This window comes from Erythrolamprus reginae, chromosome Z, assembly GCF_031021105.1.
Source record: "Erythrolamprus reginae isolate rEryReg1 chromosome Z, rEryReg1.hap1, whole genome shotgun sequence".
Classification (NCBI taxonomy): domain Eukaryota; kingdom Metazoa; phylum Chordata; class Lepidosauria; order Squamata; family Dipsadidae; genus Erythrolamprus; species Erythrolamprus reginae.
In genome coordinates this window covers 143,738,732-143,764,500 of record NC_091963.1, presented here as the reverse complement: position 1 = coordinate 143,764,500, position 25,769 = coordinate 143,738,732, and the positions used below count along the sequence as shown (strand labels likewise).

Here is a 25,769-nt window from a genome sequence, read left to right as displayed (position 1 = left end):
GGCAGAAAAGTATAATGCCTGAGCGGCACATTCATGCCTGGGCATGGATCGGTTAGAAACCTGGTCATTAAGCGAACCTGGCTTCTCCGCCTCCCCCTCCCCATTGTCTTTGTTTGTGAGACGGTCGCAAAAGGGGGTCACGTGACCTCAAGACACAGCAACGGTCATAAACATGAAACGGCAACCAAATTTTGATCACACGATCGTGGGGCTGCCACGAAGGTCCTAAGTGTGAAAAAGGGGCATAAGTCACTTTTTTCAGGGCCGTTGCGACTTTGAACGGTCAGTAAATGAACTGTTATAAGTAGAAGACAATCTGCCTTCTCCCCTAGATATTTTCTGTGGAGCTTCAAAATGGACTCCTGATCTGCTTCTAGGAGTGCACTGGTTAGACAGATAATCCTCGACTTCTGTTCTGATCCCAATGGAGGCCAACGTTTTTATCTCCTGAGTAAGACGGTTATTGAGTTCTGCCTCACTTTACCACCTTTCTTGCCACAGTCGTTAAGTGAATCCCTGCAGTTGCTTGTCAGAAGATGCCAAAAGATGTTCACATAACCCTGGGACATTGCCACCATCATAACTACGTTGTCAAGTGTCCAAAGTTTGACCCAATAACACCTTTATTTTTCTAACAAAGTTCTTCCCAGAAGGAAGAATAGAAAGAATAAAACAGAAAAGGGAATTAAAAGTGGATACAAAAAAATAAAAAAGAAAAGGGTTTGGTTCAAATTTCTGCCCAGATTAAAGAAATTGGAGTTTGAGAAAGGTTGATTAAACTTGGGGTAGTTTTGTTTGTTCTTCTTTAAACTTTAATTATTATTTTTTATTTAGATATATGAATTTAGGAATTGCTGATGTTTTAATAAAGTAAGAAGTATTGATTATAAGATATGTAGTAGGTGATACTGATTTGGATTAATGCATAAATGGAATTGAATTTAGAATTGTTTTGGAGATTAATGATGTTAATGATTTTTAATGGATTGAAAATAGAGAATAGATTTTCCCCCCTTTTTTTCTCAAATTGACTGAAATTTAAGATTAATAAGTAAGGAATGTAGATACGTATTAATTTGCTAAATGTTAGATGACTTGAAATAATCTTTAAATTCAGGATTAGGTAAATGTGCCATTTAGAGGGGAGGAAGAAGTCTGAAATTCATATGTCTATGGTTTGTTTTTAATTTTCTTTTGTTAACATCTGATTGGCTATACAAGGTTTTATTGGTTTATAGAAAAATGTGTAAAGAAAGAAGGAAGCCCTTAGAAGTTAGAAATATAATGGTGTTGTACTTTTTTGAAGGAATATTAATGAGGGAATTTAATTAAAAGAAAATGTAACTGGTGACAAAATTAGAAAAAAAACTTTTGCAACTCTTGATGATTGATATCAGTTACTAACAAAATACCGCATTTTATTCATGCAAAATTAGATGACCCTGTATTTTTTGAATGTTGAGGAAAAGAAATTAGCCCACCCCAAAAGTCCTTCCTTCCTCTGTCCTTCCATTTTCATTCTTCCTTACTTCTTCCCTCCATTTCTCCTTCCTTCCTTCCTTCCTCTCCACTTCTTTCCCTCCCTCTTTCCCTTTTCTTTCTTTCTCTTTTCCCTCTCTCTCATTCTCTCCCTCCAGGTCTCTCTCATTTGTGTACCTAACCCTCTCCCCCCTTCTCTCCCTCATTTGTTTCTCCTCCCTTTTTGCTCTCTTTTCTCTCACTTTCATTTCTGTTTTTCTCTCTTTCCTCTCCTTTTTTCTTTCTCTTGTCGTAATCCAGAAGCAGGGCTGCAGGACCTGGAGGGAGGTGTGGGAAGAGGCAGGCTCTTCCGGTAGGGGGTGCGGCTGCGGTGGTAGCGGCAGAGTCCGCCTCCCCGGCAGGCAAAAACCCATTTTCTTCCGGGAGGGGCCATGTGCCTCTGGGGGGAGGAGAGGCTGAGCACAAGCTTTAAAATGGCGGGAGGGCGAGGCAAGAGCTCCGGTTTGGGCAGCACTGTGACCCCAGCAATGGGAACGACCACCCCCTTTCCCCCACAGGATACCTACACACACACACTCCTGCAGCGCTGCCCAAACCGGAGCTCTTGCCTTGCCCTCCCTCCGCCTTTCTCTTTAAAGCTCGCGGCAGAGCGCTCAGCTTCCCCACACCGGGCACATGGCGGGGGGCAGTTCGCCTTGAAGCAGCCCTGAGGGAGGGGGTGGGGACTGCACCCGTCTTGTTTAGGGTCACCCTTCCCCTATCTGGTGCCTGCCAGGTGCATGGGGTGGGCGGGGCGTGGTCCCCAGAGAGAGCCGGAGAAGCCGGGCGGGGCTCAGAGCCCACGGCCGACCACTTGGGAGGGGCAGACCAGCTGTCGGGCGGGGAGAAACGGCACCAGCTCCACCCCATGGGGTTTGAAAACCCTGTGCGGCGTTTGTTTTTTGTCTGCGCGGCCGCGCACCCACACATGCTAGAGGGAACAGTGCCCACCACCCGCCCTGGAAACACCCTTAGAGTCTCTAGCAGAGGAATTTCTGCTCATTGAATCCATGCTGCTATTTTTTTGTTTTATTTTGCTAACCCTCCCCAGGAAGGACATGGCAGATTTTAGCCGAGATTCTTCTTTCAGCTTTAATCGCTCCGTCAAGAGAAACATTATTAAGGTGATTGTGGGTGTAGAAAAAGAGAAAGAGAGAGAGAGAGAGAGAGAGAAGGGCAGGGGAAGCAGTGCCATCCCATAGTTTTCTTCCTCGAACACTTTTCCAAAGGGATGGGATTCTTTTTCTCTTGCTGGTGGCTCTTCAGTTCAGAACCTGCTTCCCATCCCCATAGTTACAAGGATGAGATTCTTCTTCTTCTTCTGGATTTGGACGTCCTTTTGGGATTAAAAAATGGGCACGGCAACACAAAAGTGTGTAGTTTCTTTCTCCAGCACTGTTATTATGGGGGCGGGATGTTATTTCACAAAGACAACGTTGTTATTGGAATTGCGGGAGGCCAACCAAGCTAGGAACGCATCCCTGGATATGTGAGAGAGAGAGAAAAAAAAATGGGGAGGGGGGAACGGACAGGAGGAACACGTGTCAGTTAACAGAAAAACAAACTGAAAGAAAATTAATATACAGGCAGTCCTTGTTTTACAATGGTTCATTTAGTGACCATTCAAAGTTACAATGGGTAGTGGAAAAAGGGACTTAAGTTTTCCAGAGTTACGACTTTTCTTGCACTCGCAAGGCCGCGTGATCCAAATTCAGAAGCTGGGCCAATGATTCGTATTTATGACGGTTGCTGCATCCCAAGGTCACGTGATCCCCTTTTTGCGACCTTCTGACAAAGGCAAAGTCAATGGGGGAAACCAAATTTGATTAAGAGCCGGGGTTACTTAACGTATCAACCCGCAATGATTCACTTAACAAATTGTAGCAAGAAAAGGCCGTAAAATGGGGCAAGATTCACTTATCGATTTCTATCTTCGACACAGAAATTTTGTGGCTCAATTGCGGTCGTAAGTCAAGGACTCCCTGTACTGGATTCTGACCCACAGTAGTACCAGCATGGCTAAATCAGGGAAATTTCTTTCCACGTTAACTTTGAGGACCACTACACAGAAGCTCTAAGCCAGAGGTGGTCCTGAAAAATGTAAGGAGCCATCCCAGAAACATAGAAACATAGAAGACTGACGGCAGAAAAAGACCTCATGGTCCATCTAGTCTGCCCTTATACTACCGTGTTTCCCCGAAAGTAAGACAGTGTCTTACTTTCTTTTTATTCCCAAAAGCCCCACTACATCTTACTTTCGGGGTATGTCTTATATTGGAAAAAAATTGAAAGGGTCGTGTTCCCGAAGGCGGCATCTCCCCAGAGTCCAGAAGGGCAGCTGCGGGACAGGAGCCTCGTGAGCCCTTTTCCAAGTTCAACCTCAGGGCTCCAGGGCAGCCTCCTCAAGGGCGACACCCGCCCTCGTTCTCCTCCTCTTCCTCCTCCTCCATCACCGCCGCCACGCCGCGCTGCTCACGTGAAGGGGGTGGGGAAGGCACGCGCGAGACGCCGCTGTTGTCGTCATCGTCAACCGAGCCGAGCGCCAACTTCGCCTCTTGCGGTAAGGATTCTGGGAAGGCGTCACTTCCTAGAAGCGGTGGATTCCGAAAGCAGCTTCTTTCTTGTGTGTGCAAAAGTCGGTGCCGTGAGGGAGGCGGCACCGACTTTTGCACACACAAAAAAGAAGCTGCTTTCGGAATCCACCGCTTCTAGGAAGTGACGCCTTCCCAGAATCCTTACCGCAAGAGGCGAAGTTGGCGCTCGGCTCGGTTGACGACGACGACGACAACAGCGGCGTCTCGCGCGTGCCTTCCCCACCCCCCTTCGCGTGCTTACTTACGTATCTATTAATAAGAGTCCTGAGGCGGCTGCAATCCATGGCGAAGCGAAGCGGCAGCTGCTCCTCCCTTCGCTGCTTCTCGCCCCAAAATGGGGAGGGGGGTGTTTCTTTTCCACTCTCGGCTCGGCTCACACTTGCGCTTCCCGCCCCCGCGCTGGGAATTCTACCACACAGCAGCAGCAGCCCCGATCCCAACCCTGCCCTGCCATGACGCGCGGTGACGTATGGAGGGGGGGGGCGGCGCGGAAGTGGGCAGGAGGCGGCAATACGTCTTACTTTCGGGGTACGGCTTATATTAGCCGACCCCCCTGAAACCCCCGATACGTCTTACAATCGGGGGTGTCTTACTATCGGGGAAACACGGTATTTCCTGTATTTTCTTACAATGGATATATGTTTATCCCAGGCATGTTTAAATTCAGTTACTGTGGATTTACCAACCACGTCTGCTGGAAGTTTGTTCTAAGGATCTACTACCCTTTCAGTAAAATAATATTTTCTCACGTTGCTTTTGATCCTGCGTCGCTTTTGCCACTCTATCCAGTGTGAAGAGGAAACATGGCAGCAGTATAGGGAGTGGCATTAAGTTGGCCACGTCCACCCAGTTGACCATGTGGCGTCAAACTGGCCATGCCCACCCAATCGGTCACACCTACCCAGTCGGCCACGCCTGCCCGGCTCCCATGAGGTCAACTTGGAGTCAACTGTGATTTCCTCCCAGTTCACACCGGTTTGTCCAAACACGTAGCAACCCGCTGGCGACATCACAATGACATCATGGAACCAGATCGGTCGGTCTGTGCTGGTCCATGGAGACTGCCATCTTTTTTTAAAATGATTTCTTTTCTGGTTTTTTTAAAATTAATTTCTTCTGCACATGCACAGAAACCGAGTGTCTGGCAGTATGCATGTGTCGCCATCTTGTTTGGAATTTTTTTCTGATTTTTTTTTTTCTACTGTGCAGCAATGGGAGGAAGCAAACCGTCAGCAACGTAAGTTGGAGCCCACTCCTTACCACAGCCCTCAATGAAATTGAGTCTTGACACCCCTGCTCTAAGCAAACACACCTGCAATGTTTAACCACGCATTCATTGCTACAGTATTCGTTGTCCCAGTCGCTGTTGACCACGGGAGGGTTGTCGCAGCCCACCCGGATGCAGCGAGGGCGGGGTGACATGGCCACGGGCGACTCGGAGACTAGCTCCACGTGCATTTGCGTTGGAGACTCCACCTGGAAGGAGAAGAAAAAGAAGTTGTGGAGATTTAGCCAGAGTGGGGAGACAGAAAACACAGGCTCTTTGGTCCTATAAATCGGAGGAGGAAATGGCGGGGGAGGGGAGCGAGATTAAAATGCCTTTTTGATTGACAGAGCAACAGTGTTGGAGATCTTCTAGTCCAACTCACTGCACGAGCAGGAGACCCTACACCTGTGAGGGCGAACCTATGGCATTTATTTTATTTATTTATTTATTTTATTTATTAGATTTGTATGCCGCCCCTCTCCGAAGACTCGGGGCGGCTAACAACAATATAAAAAGACAATGTAAACAAATCTAATATTAAAAACAATCTAAAAAACCCCAATTTAAAAAAACCATTCATACATACAAGCATACCATGTATAAATTCTATAAGCCTAGGGGGAAGAGAAATTTCAATGCCTGACGACAGAGCTGGGTTTTAAGGAGCTTGCGAAAGGCAAGGAGAGTGGGGGCATGCTATCACCCCAGCCTAACTCCACTGCACATACGTACGTGCCACATGCCAGCCAGCTGGTCTTCGGGTCTCTGCCGCACATGTGGAGGGAGGGGTGCATCCATAGGAGGGCGTGCTTGCACTGCGTTTTGGGGTGTCTCGCGCTGCATTCCGGAGGGCGAAATAGCCTTCCACAAGGCTGAAAACCAGCTGGCTAGCGCGCAAATGCTTACATAGGGCAATGTGCCCTGCAATATGACTGCGTGTACCACAAGCCATAGGTTCACCATCACGGGTATAGGGTTTCCTGCCTGAGCAGGAGATTGGACTAGAAGACCTCCAAGGTCCATTCCAACTCTGGTTCTGTTCTGTTCTGTTCCGTTCCACCCCACCTTAGTATTCTATTCTATTCTATTCTATTCCATATTCTATACTCTTCTAGACCAGAATACCTCTGGAACCGCCTGCTACTGCACGAATCCCAGCGACCGATAAGGTCCCACAGAGTTGGCCTTCTCCGGGTCCCGTCGACTAAACAATGTTGTTTGGCGGGCCCCAGGGGAAGAGCCTTCTCTGTGGCGGCCCCTGCCCTCTGGAATCAACTCCCCCCCCCGGAGATTAGAACTGTCCCCACCCTCCTTGCCTTTCGTAAACTACTCAAGACTCACTTATACCGCAAGGCATGGGGGAGTTGAGACACCTTTCCCCCAGGCTCTTTTATATTTTGTTTTATGTTTGGTATGAATGTGTTGTTTGGTTTTTTAAATAATGATAGGGTTTTATATGTTTTTTAATGTTAGATTTGTTCTACTATAATATTGCTTTTATTATTGTTGTGAGCCGCCCCGAGTCTTCGGAGGGGGGCGGCATACAAATCTAATAAATTATTATTATTATTATTATTATTATTATTATTATTATTATTATTATTATTATTCTATTCCGAGTCTGCGGAGAGAGGTGGCATACAAATCCAATAAATAATAAATAATAATAATAATAATTCCACTCTTCACTCCACCGTTCTGTTCTGTTCCTATTCTTTCAACTTTCCTGTTTTGTTATTCTGCTATTCACTTCAATGCTCTCTTAATATTCTTTGCCCACATGGCTCCTTACCTCTGGCACAACATCGATGGGCTCCGGAGATGCTTGGATCTCAGTGCTGGTCCTCTCGGGGCTGTTTTCTTCCGTCCGCAGAGCAATGGGCTGGATCTGAAGGGCCGGCGGGGGCAGGATTTTGATCTGCAGCGGGGGCGGGGGCTGCTGCAGGTTGAGGCGCACCTTCTGTTGCAGAGCAGGCTGCTGCATGGCTTGAAGGGGAGGGGGCTGCTGGAGGATGGTGATCGGCTGGGCAGGGGGCTGCTGAGGCATCTGCTGAAGAGGGGGAGGCTGCAGCCGCGGCAGGTGCATGGACGAGGCGGCTGCAGCAGCCGCGGCCAAAACCGAACGGGTGACAATCTGGGTGGTTCCTGTCCCGGCTTGCAGCTGCCCCAGCTGGATGCCCCGCGAGGTCACCATCGTGGCGGGGATCACTGTCACCACGCCTCCTTGCGACGTGACCGCCAGCGAGGACGGCAGCATTTGCTTAGGAATGATGATCTTGGTGATGCTGGTTTGGCCAGCCGATTGGGGGCCAGCGCTGGAGGTCACCACCACCGTGGGCTGGGCAGGGATGATAGTAGGTGGTGGTGGTGGTGGTGGAGGAGGAGGAGGCGGATTCTCCAAGGCTGGAGGGTTGGGTGGCACCGTAGCCGGAGAAGAAGCCGATTCCACAACAGGGGTCAGCTGCTCTGCAGGAGAGGCGATCAGGTCCAGCTCCACTGTCTCTACCGTGGTCTGGGGAAGGGAAGACAAAATCAGGGGCACAGTTCAAGGAGAGACCAAATGTGTGAGTGGCTATGCTTCCCTGTCCCGGTGTTCTGACCCAGTCTCTCAAACACAACAATCACTTAAGTCTGAAGTTATCTCAAAGACTCATTTAGAAACATAGAAACATAGAAGACTGACGGCAGAAAAAGACCTCATGGTCCATCTAGTCTGCCCTTATAGTATTTCCTGTGTTTTATCTTACAATGGATATATGTTTATCCCAGGCATGTTTAAATTCGGTTACTGTGGATTTACCAACCACGTCTGCTGGAAGTTTGTTCCAAGGATCTACTACTCTTTCAGTCAAATAATATTTTCCCATGTTGCTTTTGATCTTTCCCCCAACTAACTTCAGATTGTGTCCCCTTGTTCTTGTGTTCACTTTCCTATTAAAAACACTTCCCTCCTGAACCCTATTTAACCCTTTAACATATTTAAATGTTTCGATCATGTCCCCCCTTTTCCTTCTGTCCTCCAGACTCTACAGATGGAGTTCATGAAGTCTTTCTTGATACGTTTTATGCTTAAGACTTTCCACCATTCTTGTAGCCCGTCTTTGGACCCGTTCAATTTTGTCAATATCTTTTTGCAGGTGAGGTCTCCAGAACTGAACACAGTATTCCAAATGTGGTCTCACCAGCGCTCTACATAAGGGGATCACAATCTCCCTCTTCCTGCTTGTTATACCTCTAGCTATTTATTAGGAGCGCCAGCAATCCAAGATGGAGCTTCGCTAGCAGAGGTGGCTCTTCTGTCCCCAGGATTGGCCCATAGATTTCCACTGCTTTCCTCTCCTCTGCCTTCCGCGCATCTGCACGTCGGGCACTGGACCCAGCTGATCCTTCTCTTCCTCATCAGCACCATCCAGACCTGGGGGCTATTGACTCTCCATCTGAGGGCTGACAGGAGGTTGTCACAGCCGGAAAACGGAGCTCAGGAGCCCACTGTGCTTGGGCCACCATAGGCGCCCCCAAGACGAGTAACGTCAAGCTTGCGACGCCCACCCCGACCATGGCCAATCGAGTTTGACACTCCAAAAGTGGTGGGATTCAATTTTTTTTAACTACCAGTTCTGTGGGCGTGGCTTTTTGGACATGGCAGGGGACGGATACTGTAAAAATCTCCATTCCTACTCCAGCGGGAAGTTACTGCAAAATCCCCATTTCCTCCCGATCAGCTAGGATTAGGGAGGCACAGAATAGATGAGGGTGGAGCCAGTCAGAGGCGGTACTTACCGGCTCTCCAAACTACTCCAGTTTGGTTCTCCAGAACTGGCCAGAACCTGCTGAAACCCATCTTTGCACCCCGTACTAGAAAGACACCATTTATCAGCAAAGGCAGTTTGCTGGCAAATGAAATCTCAGGCCTTTCTTCCATGGAAGGCGAATTAAATAAGGGAAAAGTTTCAGTGGAAAGCAAGGATAGGAATAGGGGAGGAGGACCTGTCTCCTTACTTGGCACTCTTGGTTGTCCCGATAGGCAGCTAACGCTTTTAAATATTCCTTCTTGGCGGCTTCCGTTTTCCGCTTGTACACCTAGGAAAAAAAAGGAGATATGGGAATTATAAAGCAGGCAGGCTACTCAACATGTCCCCTTCAGGGGTGATATTGACTTGCCTTCCCCGTCGGCTCGCAAATGAGAGCACGCCCACATGCATGTCCACACATTCGCAAAGCTTTCCACACCCGCACAGAGCATTGAAAACGTGGATAAATAAGATGTAATTATGGGTGGGGAGTTTGGGCTACCCCACAGTAAAGGCTATCGGTCTGCCCAAACCAGATAGAACCAGTTATATACCATCTCTAGTCCCTTTACTTGCTGATCTTCAACTCAGGTGTTCACGTACCAGTTCTGGTAGCAACCTGGTTTCTCAACTTCAAAATGACACTATACAGCACTGCACAACTGAACAACTAGGCACAATAACATTTTCTTCCTGAATGCCATCGTTCTGCTAAACAAATCATTCTCTCAACACTGTCAAACTATTTACTAAGTCTGCACTATTATTAATTTTCTCTTTGTTCCCATCACCTGCCTCCTCCCACAAATGATTATATAATCATAACTTTGTTGCTTGGATCCTTATAATTTATATTGACTGGTTTCTAATATGATTTGCTTGCTTGTTTGTACCCAGACTATCATTAAGAGTTGTACTTTATGATTCTCGACAAACCTATCTTTTATTTATTTATTTATTAGAGTTGAAAGGGACGTTGCAGGTCAAGTCCAACCCCCTGCTTAAGCAGGAAATCCTACAGCACCCCAGCCAAATCACAGTCCAATCTCCTCTTGAAAATGTCCAAAGTTGGGGAGTTTACAACCTCCGCTGGCAGGCCGCTCCATTGGTTGATCGCTCTGACCGTCAGGACTTTCTTCCTTATTTCTAGGTTGAATTTCTCCTTGATCAGCTTCCAACCGTTGTTCATCTGGCCCTCTGGTGCCCTGGAAAACAGTGTGACCCCCTGCTCTCTGTGGCATCCCCTCAAGTACTTGTAGACTGCTATCATGCCCCCCTGGCCCTTCTTTTCTCTAGGCTATCCATGTCCAGTTCCAGCAATCGCTCTTCATAAGTCTTCTAGTCCCCTAATCATTTTGGTGGCTCTTTTCTGCACCTTCTCCAGAGTTTCTATGTCTCATTTGAAGTTTGGTGACCAGAACTGAATGCAGTACTCCAGATGTTTTCTGACAAGGGCATTATAGAGTGGCATTAATACCTCTCTGGTCTTGGAGTGTATCCCCGTTGATACAGCTTTTTAGCTGTTAGCCTTTTTAGCCGCTACTGCTCATTGCTGGCTCATATTTAGTTGATTATCCACCAAGACTCCGACATCACTACTGCTAAGTAGGGTTCCTCCAGACCGTATGCGTGTCTAGGGTCTTTTTTACCTAGGTGAAGGACTTTACTCTTCTCGACGTTGAACATGATTTTGTAAGTTTGGGCCCACAGTGTTAATCTATCTAGGTCTTTCTGTATTTTGAGCCTATCCTCTAGAATATTGGCTATTTCCGCCAGCTTGGTGTCATCTGCAAATTTGATTAGTTCCCCCTCTATTCCCTCATCCAGGTCATTGATGAAAATGTTGAAGAACACAGGGCCCTGTGGTACCCCACTGCCTACCTTCTTCCATGTGGATTTGGAGCCGTTGAAGACAACTCGTTGGGTGCGGTTGGTCAGCCAACTGTTTATCCATCTGCCACATTTTCCCCCTAATTTATGGATTAGGAGATTGTGATCTACTTTATCAAAACCTTTGCTTAAGTCCAAGTATATGAGATCAACTACGTTGCATTGGTCTGCTGATTTGGTTATTGTTCTGCCGGGCTCTCTGGTATGAGCCTCCCGAAAATTCAAGGGTACAAATTTCAGACACACACGTTTGAAAATTCAAAACAATGTTCTTTATCACAAAATTCAAAATAAACTAAGCACTCTTTTTGTATTGCAAAGAGCACTCGTCCCAAAACAACCTGGTAGTCTGTACAATTACCTTAACCAGTCCTTAAGAACTTAGCTTGCAGCTGTGAAAAAATGTCACAGCCCTTCTTCTTCCACAAAGTGAAACACACACACTTTGCTCTGCTTTGGTTTCAAAGTCGTGAAAAATCAACAAAGTCCGGGAACAGCAAGGCAGTCCTGAAGAACAACGGTCAGATAATCTTCCACAACGGCCAAACCCACACGCTGCTATTTATATCAGCAGCACTAATTACTGGAGCCTCCACCCAAACACAGGTGGCCTCTCTTATCTCCTGTAATATGTCCTAAATCGGTCTCTTCTACACCTAACTCTGCGCCTGCGTGGGTCCAAGACTTCCACATCCGAATCAACCAAAGATAATGGAGATTGACTTCCTGGGCTGTGTGCCAAGCCCCCCTCTTCCAAGTCACTCCCACCTTCTTCTTCGTCCGAGAAAACTGAACTACCTCTCTGTGGACAATAAAACAGGCCTATGACATGTTGAAGTTTCCCCTGCATCCACCTCCACATTCCCTGGGGCAGGAGCTGGGCCAGAGCCAACCACAACAGTTATGGTGTTGAAAAATGATATGAGATTGATTTGGCATGATTTGTTTCTGAAAAACCCACGTTGGCTGTTGGATATTATCTTGTTTGTTTCTAGGTAGTGACAAAGTTGTTTTTTTATTATTTTTGATTATCTCCAGTATTTTTCCAGGTATAAAAGTCAAACTGATTGGTCTTTTTACCTTTTTGTGGATGGGGACTACATCAGCTCATTTCCAGTGTTCCGGTAGATCTCCTGTGGTCCAGGATTTTTGGTAGATGAGGAGAAGTGGTGATGGTATCTGCCAGTTCTTTTAGAACTCTGGGGGTGTAGTCCATCTGCTCCTGGCGATTTGTACTCGTTGAGCTCCCACAAGCGGTCCCTTATTGTGTTTTTATTTATGTTGAGTTCAGTTCCGGGGCTGTTTATTGCAGTTGAGTTGCAGGTTGGTGGTTCCTTTTTGTGTGAAGACTGATGTACACTTTTATGTACACTGACAGCATACGCACCAAGACAAATTCCTTGTGTATCCAATCACACTTGCCCAATAAAGAATTCTATTCTGTTCTGTTCTATATTCCATTCTATTCCATCCCATTCCCTTTTCTATTACCTTCCCTTTTCTAATTCTAACTCTAATATTAAATTTTATTCTATTATTCTATTTTATTCTAATTTTAATTCTAATAATTCTTAATCTGTTATTGTATTCTATTATTCTAGTCTAGTCTGAGTCTAATAATTCTAATTTTAATTCTTATTCTATTCTATTCTTATTGTATTCTGATTCTAATAATTCCAATTCTAATTCTAATTATTATTCCTATCCTATTCTAATCTAATCTTATTCTAATAATTCCTATTCCTTTTTATTCCATTCCATTCTATTCTATTCTAAAACGGATGGGAACTACAACTCCCAGAATTCCTGGAAATTGAAGTCCACCCATGTTATTTTTAAGTCAACGAGGTTGAGAACACAGTGTCATAGTACAGTAGTTCTTGACTTACAATCACAACGTAATCAAAATGTTTGTCGTTAAAGCAAGACCGGTTGTTGAGCGAGTTCTCCACACACAAACACAAACTCCCATTTGACAATTGTTCTAGCCATGGTTGTGCAGGGAATCAGTGCAGCTGTGAATTCAGCAACCCAATTGTCAATCAACTTTTGTTTGCTCAGGTCAGCAAAGGGAATCCCCCCCAAACAGCAACACAGCATAAAGAGGAACCAGTTATTGTGGAGTGTAAAAATTTTGATTGCACGTCTATGATCGTGTGGAAAAGCAGTAGTCGTAAGACAACTTTTTTTCAGGGCCGTTGTAACTTTCAACTTCTCCATCTGAGGCGATACATTATTAACCAAACTCAGAATCTCTGTAGATATTAAACTGAATGTTTCAGAGTAAATATGGTTGAAAAGATCTGTGTTCCAGAGACACTGCTTAAAGATGATTTGATTAAATAGCAATAGCACTTTGACTTACCATGTTTCCCTGAAAAATAAGACCCTGTCTTATATCTTTTTGAACCCTGAAGTAAGCGCTTGGCCTTATTGCCATGCATCAAAAGCACGACTGGGCTTATTATCAGAGGATACCTTATTTTGGGGAAAACAGATATATAAAGTTTCACAGTGCTTTCCAGCCCTCTCTAAGTAGTTTATGGAGGCATCATATTATCCCCCAACGATCTGGCTCCTTGTTTTACCCACCTCGGAAGGATGGAAAGCTGAGTCAACCTTGAGATTCAAACTGCAAAATTGCAAGCAGCCGGCAGGCAGCAGAAATAGCCTGCAGTACTGCACTCTAACCATTGCACCACCATGGCTTATTAAATGTGTCAATGACCCTCCAAAAGCGGACAAAAAGCTGAAAAAGTCCTGGATTAATCAATCAAGATTTTTGTTTTTAAAGAAATGGCTGTAAGAAAGTGGCCAGAGTTAAGCAGGTAGCTGTCTCCACTGTGTTGTGGATAGGGAAGTGACATCCATCCATCAATAGCAGAACACAGCCCGTTTCTGGAATTTTTTTGTTTGCACCAGCCTCTATTCCAACCTTCTACCCTTGGCAAGTTTTAATTCTGGGACTTCAATTCCCAGAATTCCCCAGCCAGCATATGCTGGGATTTGAAATCTGTGACCCTCCAGCTTAAAAAGAGGTAAGAGCTGATGCTTACTTTAATTTCAGTTTTACTCAATGCATCACATGGAGCTCAGATCATGTATTAATCTCACAAGAGGATATTTCACATGCACACATCTTTATAAGGTACCCCATTAATGAAGTGTTTGCCCACCTTTGCTATTGTAGGACCTGCGGACTTCAGTTCTCAGAATTCTCCATTGCTGGCTGGGGTATTCTGGGAGTTGAAGTCCACATGCCTTAAAATGGCTAAGATAAGGAAATTTTATTCCAACTTCCAAGCTTCTGATGCTCTTGAAGGATCAGCTAGTCTTTCTCAACTTGATTCCCGCGAATTATCAGCTTACCATATTTTTCAGACTATAAATCGCAATGGTGTGAGATGCACCAAGATTTCGAAGAGGTAAGAAAAAAAAAGTTTTTATCCTCCTTGACCCGTGGGAGCATTCTGCAGACCTCCCATACAATCTGTGAGCCCCGTTTTTCACAAATATGGGCCTGCTTTTCACCCGTTTTTGCAAAAAACAGGGCATGCAAAGGCTTTGGGAAGCTTGAAGAATGCTCCTGGGGGTTGGGAGAAGGTAAAAACACCCCCATTTTAGCAAAAAACGGCCCATTTTTTGCAAAAATGAGAGCATTTTTGCCTGTCCCCAGGGGCACTCTGCAGGCCACCCAAATCCTCCATGCACCGTTTTTCACAAAAATGGGATATGGGGACAGGGGATTGGGAGGCCAAAAAAGGCTATATTCGGTTTATAAGATGCACCAACTTTTCCACCCACTATTGGGAAGGGAGATGTACGTGTTATACTCCAAAAAATACCCCAATTGATGTTTATGGCTCAATTTTTGTGCAAAACGTTTGGAGGAGAAAATGAGCAAAGGGAAAAAAATGAATGGTGTGTTCTGCTTTGTTTTTTTAGGGCTCCAGGCAGATTCTTTGGGGAGGGGGGTGTTTGCTGTCCTTGGTGCTGAAATTTGGTGATGGGTATGCATCCCGCCACCTTATAACCGCTCGGCGCAACAAACCCTTTGGGACATACTTGCTTCTGTTCCTCTCCCAAACTGTCCCACATCGAGGCGACAATCTTAGAGACCTCGCCGAAGGTGGCTTTGGGGTTCTGCCCTTTAATGGCCGCCTGGGTGTCCCGAAAGAAGAGGGCGTAGGCAGAGACGGGCTTCTGAGGCTCATTGGGGTCCTTCTTTTTCTTCTGCTTCTTGGGCGCTTTCTGCTTCTTCCCGATGTCCAGCACGACCGTGGGGGCTGCAACCGGCGGGGGCCCCACCGAAACAGGAGGGGCAGTTTTGGCAACAGAAACTTGCTGTGGGACAGACATGAAAACGGTAAGAAATGAAGTCCTAGGTTGCATGAACAGATGAATTTCTGTAATAGAATAGTTGTAACTAAAGTTTGCACTGACGCCAGTGTTCCCTCTAATTTTTTTTTGGGGTGGGCGGAAAAGTATAGTGTCTGAGCGGCAGTCCCTTCAGGACTGGGCAGCACAGAAATATTAATTAAATAAATAAATAAATAAATAAATAAATAAACAAACAAACAAATAAAAAACCCACCCTGTTTTGCCTCAGAGAATTTCCAAATAAAATACTGTACTGTGTGTCTATAACAGTGAGCTCATAATAGGGCAACTCTATCAATATCAAAATGCCACTTAAATAGTTGAGCTAGTTTCAAACTAGATTTTGATTTTCTTTCTCTCTTCCTTACTCCCATTCTTTTTCTTTCTCTTTTCCTTCCTCTCTTTTTTCTATCTGTTTCTCTCTCTTCCTCTCTCTCTCCTTCCCTCTCACTCGTTCCCTCTTGGCTTCTGGGCAGGTTTGGAAAACTCTGAGTTGATGATGATTTTTAAGTGAGCGATTGCTCACTGCTCAGCTTAGAGGGAACTATGACTGACGCTCTCTCTCCTTTCACAATAGGCTCCTGATATCAATAGTCTGGGGGGAAATATGCATTTGTATTGTATTTGTATATGCGAATGGTATTGTTGTTGCCCTTTTCATGTCTCATTTTCTTTTTTTAAATAAAATATAATCTTTATTGAAGATAAATACGGGAGGGGATACACAAAGCAAAAGGACTATGCGAACATTGGTACACATGTATATGAATTTAGAGTATACAGTTATAAATCAAAACACACACATAAAGAAAGAAAATAAGGAAGGAAATAAAGCTAGAGAGAAAGAAAAAGAGAGAAAAGGGGGAGGGAAAGAGGAAACAATTAAAAAATAAAAAAGAAAGAAGAGATAAATTCATCTATAAATTTATCAAATGTCCTAAATAGTGTCAACTTATCTGTTGACCTGATCAATGTTCCCTCTAATTTTTTTCCGGTGTGGGCGGAAAAGTAGTGTCTGAGTGACAGTCCCTTTGGGACTGGGCGGCATAGAAGTATAAATAAACAAACAAACAAACAAACAAACAAACAAACAAATAAATAAGAAAAATTCCCTTGTTTTTTTATTAAAAGAAAATAATAATAAAACAAAAGCAAAATCTATTATTATTACTATCTTCTCCTCTTTTTCCATCCCTGTCTCCTCCCCCCTTGTGTGTGTGTGTATATGTGTGCATGTGTGTGAACTCTTGAACTATTTTCAATAACAGGTGAGCTATTGGAAATGGTTCAAGAGTTCACACACACACACACACACAAACGGCTGGTTTTTTTCTCTCTGTTATTATTTGGGTGCTTTTTACCATATGCTTTAAATCAAGAGTCATTTCTCTCTCTTTCTCTCTTCCCCCTCTTGCTCTCTCTGGATGGGATGTAGTGGAATCTATAGACAGCAGCTGGACTGTTTCAAAAGTTACACAGTCCTGGGCCTTACCTGTGCTAGAAAGAGGTGGGGTTTGCAATGATGAGGTTATCCCCTTGGGTAATGAAACGCTTGCAAGAAAAACAGCCAAGCTCAAAGAGCATTGAGGACACCCCTCAAATTCTCCATCTTTCAACAGCCAGCCGGCCGAAACTTACCTGCCTGATTTCTTCTGGCTCCTCCTCCTGCAACGAATTGGAGGGAGAGGGGGAAGGTGTCAACCGTTCCTCGGGGGACTGGGCTGCGGGAGGCAGGATGGAACTTCCTCCCAGGCTGAGCCCCAGCTGAGAGCTCAGCTCTGATTGGTCGATGGTGGTCAGCTGCCCGTGCCCCATGAGGCCAGTGCTGATGTCCGTCATAGGCACGTCAATGGTGACAGGTGGATTGGCGCTGTACTGGGTTCCCATGGGGTGATCCAAATCCTAGAAAAAGGATGAAGTCGATTTAGGCTACAGATGTAGGGGAGGACAGCTTCTGCCATGAAGCTAAAGGTGCCATTATTATTATTATTATTATTATTATTATTATTATTATTATTTATTAGATTTGTATGCCGCCCCTTTCCGTGGACTCGGGGCGGCTCACAACACAATAAAACAATTCATAACAAATATAATAATATACAATTTAAAATTTAAAATAGTTAAAGAACCCCATTTTTAAGCAGACATACCTACAAACATACCATACATAAATTATATAGGCCCGGGGGAGAGGTTTCAATTCCCCCATGCCTGACAACAAAGGTGGGTTTTGAGAAGTTTACGAAAGGCAAGGAGGATAGGGGCAGTTCTAATCTCTGGGGGGAGCTGGTTCCAGAGAGTCGGGACCGCCACAGAGAAGGCTCTTCCCCTGGGGCCCGCCAACCGACATTGTTTAGTTGACGGGACCCGGAGAAGGCCGACTCTGTGGGACCTAATCGGTCGCTGGGATTCGTGCAGCAGAAGGCGGTCTCGGAGATATTCTAGTCCGATGTTAAGGCAATGTTAGCGTCCTGGCCAGCCGTTCACACCTCTGATCTGCAGACTCAACTTGATTGGATGTCCAGTTGCTTTTTGGAAAAAGCACCTTTGGGACAACCATGACCTGGATGACTGAGAATCTCCAAAGACATTGGGCTATTCCTCCACCCCGCATCCCAAACACAACAACAGTATATACCTCTACATACTATTGCTACACCAAATACCAAATAGCACCAAGCTGCGGTTTGTTCAAACCTGGGCTCCTGGAGAAATTGGAGGGTGCCTGCGTGAAGATTCCCTTGTGCGAGCAGATGGCACATGCGCATGTAGCTCCATTCACACGAATGGCACTTCACACAAGGGCAAAGACATCCACTCGTACAAAGGAAGGGCGCATGCACCGCGCACACAAATGGAGCTGTTGTACACATGTGCACCTGCCACTCACACGCCTGCCACTGCAACCCGGGCAGGCTGCCAAACTGTAATGGCTGGGGACTGCTGATCTAGCAGGACCAAGCAGAAGGGCCTTTTCCATGGTGGCTCCCTCCCTGTGGAACATCATTCCTGCAGAGGTAAGATTGAAGCCCACTGGACACTCTTTCTAAGGCTCAGAAGACCCAATTCTGTCAATGGACCTGGAGACCCCAGAGTGGAGTGGAGGCTATCGAAAGGTTTGTTTGGTTGTGGTTGCCAAAGGGGTGTGTTTTATTGTGTTTTTATGGGTTTTGTATTGGGCTTTTCTCTGTAATTCTCTCTCACCAGAGTTTGCTGAGAGTGAGTTGAGCGGCCTTATAAATTTTCATAAATACAGGATTCCTGTCTTCCAGCCTCTTTTTCCAGCCATTTACTGGGATCCATTGAGGACCAACTCCTGCCTGTGTCAAAGGCCTTAGCACAACTCCGCAGAAGTGTCTTCCCAATTACCACATTGTTCTGAATGCCCCCTCTGTCAAACTGAAAAGCTGATTTTTGTTGTCATTGAGAAAGGACTGAAAAATGCTCCCCTTTAACTCTTAATTTAACTCTTTTTAGCAATAGCACTTAAGATTCATATACCATTTTACAGTGCTTCACAGCCTTCTCTAAGCAGTTTACAGAGTCAGTTTATTGCCACCCCACCCACCCAGCCAACAATCTGGGCTCTCATTTTACTGTCTGCTGCAGGATGGAAGGCTGAGTCAACCTTCAGCCAGTCATGATTGAACTGGTGGCTGTTGGCAGTCAGCCTGCAATACTGTATTTTAACCTCTGCGCCATTGTAGTTTTTTTTAAACTTTAAATGCCTTTGTTTAACTCTCAATTTAGTCCCGTCGACTAAACAATGTCGTTTGGCGGGCCCCAGGAGAAGAGCCTTCTCTGTAGTGGCCCCGGCCCTCTGGAACCAACTCCCCCCAGAGATCAGAACTGCCCCCACCCTCCCTGTCTTTCGTAAACTACTCAAGACTCATTTATACCGCCAGGCATGGGGGAGTTTAGATAGCCCTTCCCCCTAGGCCATTACAAGTTATGCATGGTATGTTTGTGTGTATGTTTGGTTTTATAATAGGGGTTTTTAGTTGTTTTTATTATTGGATTGTACATGTTGTTTTTATTATTGTTGTTAGCCGCCCCGAGTCTACGGAGAGGGGCGGCATACAAATTCAATAAATTATTATTAATTAAATTATTAATTTTAATTACTGGTTTTATGTTTCATTAAACTTATGATGCTACTGAAAGACTGTGTCAATCAGCATTCGGAATAGCTTTACTAAATGAATAAACTATGGTCAAATCAGTAATCCCGCTTGCTCCACCTCTCCAAGCCATGTTCTTATGATATTTAGCTTACCATGGTTAGCCCACCACTCAGCAGCCCGCCCCCTTGCTCCATAAGACCATGGCTAATTCCCACAGGTATGTCAAGGGCCTGAACCCCATACTGGGCAGAGAATGTGGCATCAGGGGCAGTCACGGGGTCACCCAGGTCCTCAAAGTGCCCAACCACGTCAGAAACAGCCAAAGAGGGGTCGGCATCCAGGGCGATGGGTGGAATCTCGAACTCCTCGTCCCCCAGGCTTGGCGTGTGGAAAGTCTGCATGAGTCAAAGAGAGAGAAAGAGAGACAGAGAAGAAAATTTTAATTCAAGCCAGGTTAGATTTTCATGCCTAGTTCAAACATGTCTAGTGTGGTGAGTTAAACTTGAACTTAAATTTCCCAAAAACATAGAAACACAGAAGTCTGACGGCAGAAAAAGACCTCCTGGTCCATCTAGTCTGCCCTTATACTATTTTCTGTATTTTATCTTAGGATGGATATGTGTTTATCCCAGGCATGTTTAAATTCAGTTACTGTGGATTTATCTACCACGTCTGCTGGAAGTTTGTTCCAAGGATCTACTACTCTTTCAGTAAAATAATATTTTCTCATGTTGCTTTTGATCTTTCCCCCAACTAACTTCAGATTGTGTCCCCTTGTTCTTGTGTTCTTGAGAAAAGGGGAGCCAATTCTTCCTAAATGAACATTTTTAAAAAAATTAAAAGTCAAGCTGTGTTCACATTTTTTAATGTATTATAACTGTCGGGCGGGGGCGACCAAATTATTAGCAAAATTGCACTTACTAGAAATTGAACTGGCGACATATCATAAAAGCATCTTCTTTTAAGATCAAGAGGTTTATTAGAATTTGGAGCATGGCAAACGTAAGGAGCTCACAACATAATCACAATTGAAATGAAGACCAATCGGACAACCAATCAAAGGGACAGACTGAAGCCAATTGGCCCCAATCCACTGTCCACTATAAGGTACACTATATGCCCTAATCCCATAAGCACTTGACTTTTGGGATTCTGCCGTGTTGTCATCCAATGTTTCCCTGACAATACGACCTACTCCAAAAACCGAGTCCTAGTCCAATTTTCATGCCTGCACCTAATATAAGGTCTACCCCAAAAAAATAAGCTCTAGTTAAGCTCCACTCACTGTCTGTTGTACAAAGTGGGATGAAGTGCAAGCCTAAAATCAACCTACGATTAAGGTAGGGGTGGAGCTTTCCCCATGCCTCTGCACCCTCTTATCTCAGGATGCTGCAGCAGACCTACCATGCCCGGATACCTGTTGCCCTGCTGCCCGATGTCTTCTGCAGCCACTTTCAGCCAGATGCCATGTGCAACATTGCGCCAGGTGGCACCGCTCACAAGACAGTTCACGGCTCACTGCGCCAGCGCTGCAGTTCACACACACAACAAAACACAACCGCACAGCCCCCTCCTACGATGAATCACGCGGCGTCTGGCGGCGTGCGGCCACAGAAGCCAGGCAGTAGCACAACAGGTGTTGGGATGTGGGAGGCGTGGCTACAGTGGTCCTAAGGTAATCAAGTAAGACATCTCCTGAAAATAAGACCTGGTGCTTATTTTGGGGAGGGGGGCAGAGATTAGAACTGCCCCTACCCTCCTTGCCTTTCGTAAACTCCTCAAAACCCACCTTTGTTGTCAGGCATGGGGGAATTGAGATATCTCCCCCGGGCCTATATAATTTATGTATGGTATGTTTGTAGGTATGTCTGCTTAAAAATGGGGTTTTCTTAACTACTTTAAATTTTAAATTGTAAATTATGAGATTTGTTATGAATTGTTTTATTATGTTGTGAGCCGCCCCGAGTCTACGGAAAGGGGCGGCATACAAATCTAATAAATAAATAAATAAAAATAAATAAATAAATAAATAAAATGAAAATAAGACCATGTTTTATTTTCAGGGAAAAGTGGTAGCAATTGGGGCACTTCCCCCTCACTTCTACCTCAATATTTCAACAATGTTATTCTAATGCGCAGTGCCGGCATTTCTTTCCTTTTTTTCCCATCTCCGCACATTAGTGATGGCAAACCTTTTTTTCCCTCAGGTGCTGAAATAGTGCATGTGCACGCTATTGCACGCATACGTGTGCCCACACCCATATTCAATACCCCTCCATGTGCCCACGGTACCCCATTTCCTCACTTCCAGTGGGCTCAGTAGGCCCATTTTTTGCCCTCCGCAGGCTCCGGAGGCTTTCATGGAGTTTGGGGAGAGCAAACATGCCCTCTCCTGTCCCCTGGAGGTCAAAAAGGCCCTCCCAGAGCTTTTGTGCGAGCCAAAAATCAGTAGACGGGTGCCCATGTGCGCTGGAGCTACAGCTGAGCTAGGGCCACAGCTGGCGTGCCAGCAGATAAGGCCCCATGTGCCACCTGTGGCACGCGTGCCATAGGTTCACCATAACGACCCTACATGCTTCAAAACAATGAACTAAAGACATGAGGGAAGAGAATCCACATTGAGACATACATGCAGGTTACAATTTCAACAGACAGATTAATATTAAATCTTTTTCAAGCCTTACAAACATATATAAGCCAGGTCGGACTTTGTTTTTCTCACACAGATAGTCCTCAATGTATGACCACAATGGAAAATGGAATTTTGGTTGTGAAGCAATGCATTTTTTAAAGGGAGTCATGCCCAATTCTATTATCTATTTTGCTGCAGTCGTTAAATCACACCATCGTTGAATGAATTTGACTTCCTTCAAAACAAAATATCTTCGAAGAAAAAACAAGAAAGCCCAGTTGCCTCCGGAAAAAGCACTTTTGGAACAACTATGACCTGGATGATGGAGAATCTCTCTACAGAACATAAACCAGTGTTTGTCAACCTGAGGAACTTTTGGATCTGTGGGTTTCAACTTCCAGAATTCCCCTGGCAGCTATGCTGCTATGCTGGCTAGGCGATTCTGGGAGTTGAAGTACACAGGTCCAAAAGTTCCTGAGGTTGACAAATGCTACCTTAAGCAATACATTTCTATAAATTTATTTGTTCACAAGTCCCATAAGCCATCCCCCTAGGATCATCCAAAAGACCAATTTACCTTCATTTCTTATATTCAGCAAATATTTTATTTATTTATTAGATTTGTATGCCACCCCTCTCCGAAGACTCGGGGCGGCTCACAACAGTAATATGTACATAAGTTGCCATCAATGTGTGAAACTCTGCATTTTCTAGAATCTGCAGTAGCCCCCGCCCCCCAAAAAGAGACGTCTAAATATGAAAATGTGAGCGTGTCACACGTTTCCTAGGCATTCGGTGCAATGCCAAAAGGCGAACCGGCAAAGTAGAAAATACTCCAGCTAAAATGACATTCTAGCCCTCTTTGTTGCAATAAATAGATCAATACTGGTCTGTTTTTTTTCATTTTTAACCCCCCCCTCCCCCAGTAAAAAAAAGTCCTCTTTAATTTATTTTGCATTCCTTTAGTTTCATCTGTCTTTCCTATAAAGGGATAGAATTAGGGCAGGGGTTTCCTTGAGAGCAGCATCAGAGTTGTGTTTGACCTTGGAGGATTGGGGTAGGTGAACCCTGGGGTGGGCATGGCCATGGTGGGAGGGGTTGACTGAGGGGTTTGGGGCACCTGTGCAAATGCAGGACTTCCCTAAGACCCTCACTCACTCTCATAATCTCCTTCCTTCCTTCCTTCCTCCCCTTCTCCCACCATTCCCGTTTTTGCTAGCAGGGGGCTGCAGGAGCCCCCTCCGAGCTCTGTCTTCGCTGGCAGAGGCACCGTGGGCCAGCTGTTTCCAGGCCAGCCCTGTGTGTTGGATCTAAGCACGCCACAGGCCGTATCCAGCCCGTGGACAAAAGATATTGATAAAATTGAACGGGTCCAAAGATGAGCTACAAAAATGATGGAAGGTCTGAAGCATAAAACTTATCAGGAAAGACTTAATGAACTCAATCGGTATAGTCTAGGGCAGTGTTTCCCAACCTTGGCAACTTGGAAGATATTTGGACTTCAACTCCTAGAATTCCCCAGCCAGCGAATGCTGGCTGGGGAATTCTGGGAGTTGAAGTCCAGATATCTTCCAAGTTGCCAAGGTTGGGAAACACTGGTCTAGGGGACAGAAGGGAAAGGGGGGACATGATCGGAATATTTAAATATGTGAAAGGGTTAAATAAGGTTCAGGAGGGAAGTGTTTTTAATAGAAAAGGGAACACAAGAACAAGGGGGCACAATCTGAGGTTAGTTAGGGGAAAGATCAAAAGCAACATGAGAAAATATTATTTGACTGAAAGCATAGTAGATGCTTGGAACAAACTTCCAGCAGACGTGGTTGGTAAATCCACAGGAACTGAATTTAAACATGCCTGGGATAAACATAGATCCATCCTAAGATAAAAGACTGGATGGACCATGAGGTCTTTTTCTGCCATCAATCTTCTATGTTTCTATGACACCCTTGGACTAGGGTTATGGACAGCGGTGGGCTCCACTTATCTTTGCTACCAGTTCACGTCACAACATTTCACACACACACGCTATGTTTGCGCACACGCCTCATGCGAATTCACTTCGGCGCGTGCTCAGAAGGTAGTTTCAGCTCAGAACACAGCTGTGGAGCTGTGCTTTGGCTGAAGAAATAAAGGTTGGTATTAACCCGAGAGCGGGCAGGAGGGTTTTTTTCAAAGCAGAGGACAGGGAGAAGCCATCCAAACATCCAAAAAATCTCTGAAAATTTCGAGAAAAAAAATGGACAGATGGTGGCATAAAAAGAATCATATCTATGATGCCATCTTCATGTCATCCATGGATTGCTAATGTTTCGAACCAGAAGAACCCACCCCTGGTTACGAGCCACAATGGCTCAGTGGTTAGAGCGCAGTACTGCAGGCTACTTCCGCTGACTGCTGGCTGACTGCAATTTGGCAGTTCGAGTCTCACCAGGCTCAAGGTTGACTCGGCCTTCCGAGGTTGGTAAAACAAGGCCCAGACTGCTGGGCAGCAATAGTCTGATTCTATAAACCGCTTAAAGAGGGCACTGTGAAATGGTATATACCCCGTTTCCCTGAAAATAAGTCACCCCTGAAAGTAAGACATGAGAGGTTTCGTAGATTTGCCTAATATAAGTCACCCCCCAAAAGTAAGACATGGGAGACGTTTCATTTCGCAGCATTCCCGAACAGAACATATATAACACTGCTTTCTCTAAATTGCATCCCAAAACGCTGCATCAATCAGATTTAAAACACATCCAACACGCATCTGACATGCGGCTGCATGTCTGGATGCATCTTTGCTGCAGCAGGATCCCACCCTACCATATAACGTAGTTTTAAATATGGTAGGGGTTCTTCTGCGTCTTTCGGATCAAGAATTGACATGTGGATTCTTGGAATGGATCAGAAAAATGCATACAGTATAAAACACCCATCGGTGACACTGTTCCCTCTAAGCTGCAATTTTTCTTCATTGAAAAAAAAAAAAGACATCCCTTGAAAATAAGACATAGCACATCTTTGGGAGCAAAAATTAATATAAGACGCTGTCTTGTTTTTGGGGAAATAGGGTAAAGCCTAAGTGCTACTGCTTTTGCAGTTAAGGTTAATTTCATGACTCTCTTTTTATACTTGGCCTAAAGAGTCTTTCTGCACAATGCCTAGGTATTTATTTATATACAATGTTTACGGAAAGTATAGAGTATTCCCTTGATTTTCGCGGGTTCAAACTTCGCGAATAGCCTATACCACGGTTTTTCAAAAAATATTAATTAAAAAATACTTCGCTATTTTTTTCCTATACCACGGTTTTTCCCACCCGATGACATCATATGTTATCGCCAAACTAATAATTTTTGCAAATAAATAACAAAAAAAATAATTATTGTTAATAAATAATTATGTTTATAAATATCAGGAGCACTAAGTGTCTTATTCAATGGTGAGTACCAGTAATAATGGTGAGTAAATGGTTGTTAAGGGAATGGGAAATTGCACTTTAGGGGTTTAAAGTGTTAAGGGATGGCTTGTGATACTATCCATAGCCAAAAATGGTGTGTATTTACTTCCGCATCTCTACTTCGCGGA

General features: G+C 44.9%; 1 protein-coding gene across 2 annotated transcripts in view; it reads right to left on the bottom strand.

Moving 5' to 3' along the window:
- Nucleotides 1–2,584: 2,584 nt before the first annotated feature.
- The window catches only part of TOX4 (TOX high mobility group box family member 4), a 46,905-nt gene continuing 23,720 nt past the window's right edge, over nucleotides 2,585–25,769 (bottom strand). For both annotated transcript variants that reach the window (XM_070729005.1, XM_070729006.1), the window contains 7 exons: nucleotides 19,720–19,962; nucleotides 17,079–17,342; nucleotides 15,126–15,404; nucleotides 9,379–9,459; nucleotides 7,172–7,891; nucleotides 5,425–5,588; nucleotides 2,585–2,999 (listed from right to left, as the gene is read on the bottom strand). In XM_070729005.1, coding sequence (XP_070585106.1) covers nucleotides 2,936–2,999; nucleotides 5,425–5,588; nucleotides 7,172–7,891; nucleotides 9,379–9,459; nucleotides 15,126–15,404; nucleotides 17,079–17,342; nucleotides 19,720–19,962 — 1,815 coding nt within the window. In that variant the 3' untranslated portion in view covers nucleotides 2,585–2,935. The remainder of the gene's footprint in view (nucleotides 3,000–5,424; nucleotides 5,589–7,171; nucleotides 7,892–9,378; nucleotides 9,460–15,125; nucleotides 15,405–17,078; nucleotides 17,343–19,719; nucleotides 19,963–25,769) is intronic.